This window comes from Sceloporus undulatus, chromosome 9 (assembly GCF_019175285.1).
Source record: "Sceloporus undulatus isolate JIND9_A2432 ecotype Alabama chromosome 9, SceUnd_v1.1, whole genome shotgun sequence".
Lineage (NCBI taxonomy): Eukaryota > Metazoa > Chordata > Lepidosauria > Squamata > Phrynosomatidae > Sceloporus > Sceloporus undulatus.
Genome location: NC_056530.1, coordinates 23,423,095 through 23,432,057, shown reverse-complemented (window position 1 = coordinate 23,432,057; position 8,963 = coordinate 23,423,095). Strand labels below are relative to the sequence as shown.

The following is an 8,963-nucleotide window of genomic DNA, read 5'->3' as shown; positions in this document are numbered from 1 at the left end:
TCATGAGGTTGCTCTGTGGGTTTCTTTTGTTTTCTTTCCCTTTTCTCTCTCTTCCTTTCCAATTTTGGTGTTCAAATTGGGTGCAAAGTTTTGAAATAGTCAAAAAGTTCTAGTTTTACAATTCCAGAAGTGTGGCCTTTCTTTTATCCTAAACTCGGGCTTTGCTTTCGAGGTCTGCGTTGCAGGTTTGGGATGTGCAAATCTGAAGCAGAGCTACGCAAGTCGGAATTACATGGTACAGCTCTCCCTGGAGTGCATCCACATTAGAAAGTTACAGCAGTTTGATGGTTGCATCTTACAGAAACCTGGGATTTGAGGATTGGTGAGATAAAGTACTTGACATTCTTTACCAAAGAGCTCTAGTTCTGGAGGACGGACTAGTAGAGACTCCTAAATTCCTCACCAAACTATAAATCCCCGCATCCCATCTGCTAATTAAACTGTGATAGTTGTCCATGTAATGTATCACTGCGTTGCAAATAGGACTCCACATTTTGAGTGTTGCCGCATTGTTACTCAACTAAGCACACAAAATACGTACACAGAAGGGAAACAAAGCTGGACAGAAGGCATGCTTGCAAACTCAAACCAGTTTCCTTCCCATTTGTCTATACTGCAAATTCATAGCTATGGCACAGAGTCCTCTTGCCTGGGTCTAACGTGGATTAAAATCACCGTTTTGTCTCCCCACATTGAAGAGGTTACTAAGCAAAGTCTACAACAATGAGGAGTCAAGTAGCTTTCAAAATGACCAAGTAGATCACTTCTCCCGTGTGTTTCTCCAATGTATAAATGCAACAGAGAGACCTTGTGATAATGTGTTGGTCTATCTGGCCTCCCTACTCTACACAAGTTTCCGTTTCTGTTTTGCATTTAATGTGATAAAAAGAAAATAACCCCCGATCAGAAAACCACTTTTCCTCTCCTTGGAAAATCCCGTCCCCCTTCTTTGCTGCTTTTAATAACCCACAGCCGTTGCACTAAAAGCACGGGGCTTTTCCATTCATTGACAGGTACTGGATGTTGTTGTTTTGCGCCTTCAAGTCGCTGTTATTTTGTGGTGACCCTAAAGCAAAGCTGTCACACATTTGTTCAGAGTATGGTTTGCCTTTGAGGCCGAGAGAGTGTGATGTGCCCAGGGTCACCCAGTGGCTTTCCATGGCCAAGTGGGGATTTGAGCCCTGGTCCCCAGAGACCTTGTCCAGCACTCAAGCCACTATACCATGCTATTTATTTGACTGTCTGCTGTTAGGCGCACTCTCTCAGTTTCAGAGGATGACAAGGGCAAACCCACCTCTGAACAAATCTCTGCTTTTAGGGCCTTAGGGTCACCAAAGCAAAGACCCTAAAACCAAAGGCGTAAGTTGGAAACGACTCGAAGGCACAGACAGCAGGAAAGGGATGTTGAGCCTTTTCCCAGTCCTCCTGCAAGGCCAACTGGTTTGCAAGGCAGGATAAACTGGTGGGACTGCAACTCCCAGCAGTCCCGATCCAGCAAAGTCAGTGGTGAGGAACGTTGGGAGTTGCAACCCAACAACATCTGGAGGTGTGTGCGTGTGTGTTGTATGCCAGCAATGAGGAATGCTGGGAGTTGCAATATTAACATCGAGGGAGGTGTGTGTGATGTGTGCATTCAATAGCAATATAGCAAGTACATTTATTTAGCAATAGAGCAAGTGTATTCAATTAATTTCTGAATTAAGGTAAATTGAGATTTGCACAGAGGAGGTTTGCCCTTGCCTTCATCTGAGGCTGAGAGAGTGTGACTTTTGGGCAAGTCACACTCTCAGCCTCAGAGAGGAAGCCAATGGCAAAACCCTCTCTGAAGAAACATGCCGAGAAAACCCCAGCATAGGATAGAGTTGCCTTAAATCAGAAATGGTTTGAATGCACACAACAACAACAACAACAACACACTTCCAACCTAATTTGGGGGAAATTGGAGGGGAGAGTGGGCGTGGCCTCTGGAAGGGGCGGTGCTTGGGTGTAGCCCCGCCCTCAAAGGGGAGGGGCAATTACATTTTAAACAGGCCTTGCCAGGTGTGCCCACGAGGAGAAGATTCTGCACATCTTTGGAGTTAGCCAGGTTTTGGGGGAGCTGCTTTTCGGTGGGTGAGAAAAGATGGTTTTATTAACGTATTCTATATGGGAAAGGCCTGGACTAAGGGATGGAGGAGGAAAAGGAGGTTTCTTCCTTATACATCACCCCAGAATCTTGATTTTGGCGTGACTCCAGAAGCTGAGCAGGGCTGGAAAAGAGGGTTTTGAGGTGGAGGAAGGTAGGCATCGCCCCTCCAGGTAAAAATTCTGCTCCTGAAGGTAAGAAATCTGCCTCCCTTTCCATTTTCTTTCAGTTCCCACATTTTTAGCAGAGAGGGAAACATGGAAAAGTGCTCTTCTACCTTGCAATGCTCTGTTTTGGTGTGTTTGCATCCCTTTCTGTGCCTCCAGGAAGTAGTTTCCAACTTAAGAGGACCCTAAAATGAGTTTCTCTTGGAGAGATTTGGTCACAATGGCTTTCCTCTGAGGCTGAGAGAGTGTGACTTGCCCAAAGCTCGGCTAGTGGATTTATCTGGCTGAGGAGGGATTTGAACCCTTGCCTCCTGGAGTCCCAAGTCCAGTGTTGAAGCCATGCCTCTCATTGCAAACCTCAGAAAATTCTACTTTTGAGTTTCAAATCCTTGTGCTAATGCAATGGGTTGAATTTTAAAATGAGGAGTGGGGTAAAAACCTTCCTTGTTTTAAAAGCCTGGACTAAATTAATTTGGGAAGGAGCCACATCTAGATTCAATCTGCAGAAATAAGCATGGAGTCAAATTCAGAGGATGTTTGCAAGTCCTCCAAGGGAAGCAGTGATGCAGTTGCATTTGAAATGCACCCTCTTTGCAAAACCTTTTGGAAGCGCCATCTTAATTCTTAATTTCATATTTATCTCCCAGAAAGGGACCCAAAGCAGTTCACAAACAATTAAAAACATAGATTCAAATTTTTATTGTTTTGTAGTCTCCACCTTTTACAAAGAAAAACGGCACATGACGTACATATTTTACTATTCACATTTCTTCTTTGGTCCTGATAAACTGCACGCTTTTTCCACACTTAAGGTCCCAAACTGGTAAAGGCTCAGCGTTTACCAAATTCAAATATATTCAAATATATGCATAATTTATACAAATTTCATCACACACACACACACACATTTTGGAAAACTTTAAAAGCTTCAAAACCAAAACAACATCAGTTGAAATGCAGATCAGTTTGAAGGTACGAATAAGATATCATCTGGATACAGCTGCCACAAGAGAGTGGCCTTCAATGATCAAAGTCGCTTGGGAGGATTACAGCTCCCACAATCCACAGCTGGTGTGGCCATGTGGATCATGGGAGTTGTGTTCCCACAGAGTAGATCCTCTATGGATGGATGTGCTGTGATTTCAGGGGTTTGCTTTTGTTTCCAAATGCGGATCCAAAGGGTCTCCTCTGCCACAATCTCTCAGCATAACCTTGGTCCTTTTCCCTCCAGGTCTATTTGATCCTTTGCTGGAGCTGATAATCCAGATAATGAGGTTTCTTTGTGGATCGCAACCGTTCCTGCGCAGTCTCTTTGCGGGTCTGGCTCTTGCGTCTTTGTGTGACACCAAGGTTTTCCTCCATAGAAAAGGTGGGTCCGATGGCAGTGGGTTGAGGTGCCAATATTTGGGGGGTGACATCTTCTGAGCGCACTTTCTTTCCCTGGAATCGGAATGGGAAAGAGCGGTTTCCTTTTCCTTGCACAGAGGAATGTGCGCGCTTTAGAGTTAAGCAGCACGCTTCCTCTTTTGCCCGGAGAGCAAGAGGTTCTTCATTGTAGTGCGAAAAGCAGTATGTCTCCAGCTGCCAGGCATTTCTCTTTTATTATGTTTTAGGTGCCTTTTAAAACCGAGAGAGTCTGACTTAGCCCAGGTCACCCAGTGGGTTTCCGTGGCTGAGCCGAGACTCGAACCTTGGTCACCAGAGTCATAGTCCAATGCACTAAACCACTAAACGTTGTGATTCTGTGTGTGCGTTGGCTCAACTTTCCTGTGTCTCTTGGAGACCTGTTGCCCCCTTTTAATGGCTCTGTGTTTCTGTTTTACAGGGTGCAGCGTACCTGAGACGCCTCTTCACGGTCTCTCCCAATGCCAGCCTCCATTGTGCGAGGAGCCCCTGGACACCGGCGTGTTTAAACCGGGCACTTTGATGGAGTTTTATTGCCAGCCTGGCTACGCTCTGGTTGGCTTGCCTTCCCTCACCATTTGCCAAGGAGGGGAATGGCACACGGTGAGAGAGCTGGTGTGCAAAGCTCATGGAAGTGAGTATCGTGTGCTTTGCCCACCCATGTTTCTACTGAATGTTGTGCCCACCTGTTTGCCCTCCTTCCTGCCAGCTGAAGGCAGAGTAAAGGATGCCAAAGGAACAACATTGGTGCATGTGTGTGTATGCGTTCTCAAGCCACCTGTAGATTTATGGCAACCCCATGACTTTTGAGAGTTTGCTAAGGCAAAGAATCCTCAGAGGTAGTTTTGCCAGTTCCTTCCTTTGAAATATTGCCCGCAGTACCTGGTATTTGTGATGGTCTCCCATCCAAGTACTGACTAGGGGCAATGCTGCTTAGCCTCTAAGATCAGATGGGTTCTGGTGCCTTTGGGGAATTTAGGTGCATTGTTGTTGTTGTTGCTGTTGTGTGCAACCCCCCACCCTAAATACTTAGTGGTGTCAAAAGCCAGGTTTTGTCAATTTTGTCAGATCTAATAAAATCCTTCCTCGCCCTGATTTACATGTCTGACTTGCTTGATATAGAGCCATTAGCAAAGCCCTGGAGGCTGGGATGTTTCCAACTGAGCATGACCTGAGATGCTGCCCTGCATTCCTGGAGCTACACTCCTCAATAATAATAATAATAATAATAATAATAATAATAATGATGATGATGATGATGATAATAATATATTTGTACCCTGCCTCTCCCTGTGGATCGAGGCAGCTTACATACATGGTCTGCTCCATCTCTAGCCTTGCAAATGATGCGCTGGGATTGTGCAGCGCAGCTGGTTGTTGTTGCGTGTCTTCAAGAAATTTCCAACGGTGACCCTAAAACAAGTCTATCACAGGGTTTCCTTAGCAAGATTTGTTCAAAGGGGTCTTGCCTTTGCTGTCCTCTGAGGCCGAGAGAGAGGTTTTGGGGTTAGGACATCCTGATCAGCTATCTCTATCTAGGCTGCCGGATCTGCTTTCCTCTCTGCTTTGAGTCCATTATGTTTTGCGTGGTCTGCTGCGATTTTGCGTTGCCTGGTGGACAGCATTTGCAAGAGCAATGCAACTCACTTGCTGTATAAAAGCCATATCTGGGCCTCTTTGGAGGAGGAAGGGAGAATAGGAGATAGGTCTTTAGTTCTTTTCCACCTTTGGTTTTGTGAATGCATGTGATTCTAGTCATGTTTCCAATTCTTAGAGTGGAAAGACATTGGGCAGAACTGCAAACGTTACTTTTTAAACTCCAGTTCCCAGAATCCCCAGACAGGCAGCATAATGTTATGCTTTGAGTGTTGGACTATGACCCTGGAGACCAGGGTTCGATTCCCAGCTTGGCCACATAAACCCAATGGGTGACCTAGAGGATTCTGGCTTGGATATCTACTAATATATACTGTATCTTTCCACTTGAGGATCTTGTCTAGTGCCTTCATGGATTTTTTCGAAGTCATAGCCTTCTTCCGATATCCTGACTAGTGTCCATTTTAATGACAGCCAGGGTGGTGTTTGAGGCTTGAGCATTGAGCTATGATCCTGGGGACCGGAGTTCAAATTCTGGCTCAGCCATGTAAACCCACTGGATTACCTTGGCCAAGTCACGCTCTCTCAACCTTAGAGGCAAACTCCCTCTGAAGAAACTTGCCAAGAAACCCCCATGATAGGTTTGCCTTAGGGTCGCCATATGTCTGAGAGGACTTCAAGGCGCACAGCAGCAACAAAGGCAAATCTATCATGGGGTTTCCTGGGGCTGAGAGTATGTGACTTTCCCAATGTCACCCAAGAAGTTTCTATGGCTGAGTGGAGAACTGAATCCTGATCCCATAGGTTGAATGTAGTCCAATGCTCTCTCAAATGGCAGGTACCTTCCCCATGACAGGTTCGTCTTAGGGTCGCCAAAAGTTGGAAGTGACTTGAAGGCAAACAACATCCACAACCCAGAATCCCCAGTCGGCACAGCAGTGATCCTCCATGGATTTGTAGGAGAAGAGTGTGCGTTTCTGGCTTCTAGTGGCTTCACAAGAGCAGCAACTAAACTGAAGTGCCTCTCCTTTTCATCTCTGTAGCTCCACATCCTACCAGCCTCATCGTGGCTACCTCCGTCCCTTTCGTTGTTGCAGTTGTGTTGACCTTTGCCGCCTTGACAGTGGTGGCTACAGCTTGTGTGATGTTGATGACACCAACATGTTCCAGCTGTCGTTGCACCGAGTAAGTGTGAGAACCCTATATATCAAGAATAAGGCTGGGGTTGCCGTTTTGGGACCTTCCTAGACCCTGAAATTTGGGGTCTTGTGGATGTTCTGTCATCATATTGTGCTACACATTAAGTACCGACCACATTTGCTCACAGCTTGTCATTCAAGCACATGGAAGGGAGAGAAAGAGCAAACATAATTTCCTATTTGGAAATTAAGTTTGTTGAATCTTAGCTAAAGTGACTGTTCCCTGATGAAGGTGAAATGAAGCAAGCCTTGGTTTTACTATTAGAAGGGATGCCATTTTACTATCGCCTCTTCCCATGTACTCAGGTCCTCTGGCGAACATTTAGCCAGGATTAGGTTGGCAACTATCGGCCGGAGGACTTTTTCTTGAGCCGCCCCTAAAACTTTGGAATGACCTGCCGGAGGAGATTCAACAACTGAATATACTCCAGATTTACAAGAGCATTGAAAACCGGTCTCTTCTGGCAGGCTTTGCGAGATTATATTTAAATTGTGAATAGAGTTGCTGAATTTTAAATGTGGACCATTAAATTGCCTATGTCTTATTTGTCCTTTTGAAGTGTTGCATGCACTAATTGTTGTGCAGCGTTGATTTGTTGTTCTCCGCCTTGATCCATGGGGAAGGGGCAAGTAAGATATTGTTGCTGATGTTACTACTATGCAATTGTGGATAATGGAACTTGAGCATCCCTGGAATTTGGTTCCACATGGGGATCCTGGAACCAAACCCTGGCAGATACCAATGGCCCAATGTATTGTACAAATTCAGCATTCCTTCCAGTATTCCTGGCCCATTGTATCCTACAAATTAGTATACATCTTCCTTTCTGTATATGTCCCATGGTCATTGGATTAAATGAATGACTCTTGTTTGTAGGCCTGCCAATGGGGCATATGAAGCCATGGAGGACCCAGAGGACATGGAGCACATAGATGGTGAGGAACCAGACAATGGCGAGGGGCCCCTTCCCTCATATGAAGAAGCAGTTGGTGCTCATCTGGAGACCTCCTTGCTACTTGCAGGTCATCATTCAGTCCCCCTGGACATTGCGTCTTGCCATGAACCCTATGGCCCCAGCCTTGGAGGGCTCCCATGTTTGAGAGCACCCCCTTCTTACCAAGAAGCCTTGGAGGAGACAACCCTTACGGAAGGCAGAGCCGTCCCAGAAGGCGAACCACCTGCAAGGCTTGGGACACAGCATTCATGCTCAGATCTAGGGATAGAGAACATCTGCTAAGCATCTCTGGTGGGACTCAAGATGTTGCTTTCTGGTCTTCCACTTGTTCCCTGGACTATGTGCAACAGAGATGGGGAAAGGGACCACCTTTGGACTGCAGCCCCCAGAATCCCCTGAAATAAGGGTGCGTTTCTGGGAGTTGTAGTCCAAGGGATGTTTTTCCAATTCTGATGCAGCAGCTGGAACTGCTGCAAGGAAGCATCCAAGGCTCCTTAATCGGACATCCATCATCATGTCCAGCTAGAAGCTTCTCTCCTTCTTCAGACCGAACGCTGCTATTGGAGGGCAGGAGGGCAGGGTGGTTCGTCCACCAATGAGGAGTGAGAACCCCCTATTTAAATAAATGTCCCCCAAGGGCTTGAGCCATTTTGTGGGATTTCTTTTTAGTCCTTTTTTTCCCTTTAAAAAGCATGTTTTTATTCTATTTTTTAAAAGAATGTCATTTGCTTGTCTTATTATCAGCTTCCTTGTGTAATTGCTGTTGAATGGATTCCCTTTGCTTTTGCTGGGTTGGGAACATGTCAGCGCAGGAAAGCATTTAGATTTACCTTTCCCAGGATCCTTGCAACCATGTGACACAAGGTGCGTCTCCACTGCAGAAATAATGCAGCTTGACAGCACTTTTAAGTGCTGTAGCTCCATCCTTAGGAATGCTGGGACTTGTAGTTTTGCAAACCCTTTATAGCCTTCTTTGCCAAAGACTGACATTGCCTCGCCAAACTACAAATCCTAGGTTTCTGTAGGATGGAGCCAGGGCAGTTAAAGTGGTGTCAAACTGCATTATTTCTGCAATGTAGATGCACCCAGACTCCATTTATTTGTTCCTTAGATTCTTCTTTAAGAGCTCAACCCCAAAATCCTGTTGTCATAATGAATATAATAAAAAGGATTGTTTTTATACAGCAATTGAGAGTACTGTATTTTAATTCATCTTTATTGTTCCCGTCCTTCGAACAGCCCTGCCAGGTAGGCCAGCATTACGGCCAAATGGCAGGGATGTATAGAGCCAGGCTGATGGGTTCTAGAGTCCTTCTTAACACGATGACCAGATTTTCCAGCATATTTGAATGCTGGGGTTTATGCCCAAATATTTTTTTAAAACTACCATGAAAACAACGTATTTTTGTAGAAAAAGGACCATTTTTATTTTTGCAAGGAGTTGCAAGATACTTGCGCTGTTAAAAATAAACCAGTCTAAGGTGTTAATTTATTATCGTTCAGCTGCTTATATTTT

At 45.3% G+C, this 8,963-nt stretch overlaps 1 protein-coding gene across 1 annotated transcript; it reads left to right on the top strand.

Moving 5' to 3' along the window:
- Nucleotides 1-144: 144 nt before the first annotated feature.
- On the top strand, nucleotides 145-8,628 carry LOC121915442 (sushi domain-containing protein 4-like). The gene is made up of 5 exons (XM_042439738.1): nucleotides 145-2,319; nucleotides 3,524-3,661; nucleotides 4,118-4,330; nucleotides 6,336-6,477; nucleotides 7,369-8,628. Exons 2-5 carry the CDS (start codon nucleotides 3,562-3,564, stop codon nucleotides 7,727-7,729), a joined length of 816 nt encoding a protein of 271 aa, XP_042295672.1. The 5' UTR covers nucleotides 145-2,319; nucleotides 3,524-3,561; the 3' UTR covers nucleotides 7,730-8,628.
- The last annotated feature ends 335 nt before the right edge of the window (nucleotides 8,629-8,963 follow it).

Coding starts and splice junctions, on each gene's coding strand:
- LOC121915442 (XM_042439738.1), top strand. CDS start 3,562: ATGAGGTTTCTTTGTGGATCGCAACCGTTCCTGCGCAGTCTCTTTGCG. Junction 4,331..6,335: donor GGTGTGCAAAGCTCATGGAA/GTGAGTATCGTG, acceptor TCATCTCTGTAG/CTCCACATCCTACCAGCCTC. Junction 6,478..7,368: donor TCCAGCTGTCGTTGCACCGA/GTAAGTGTGAGA, acceptor TCTTGTTTGTAG/GCCTGCCAATGGGGCATATG.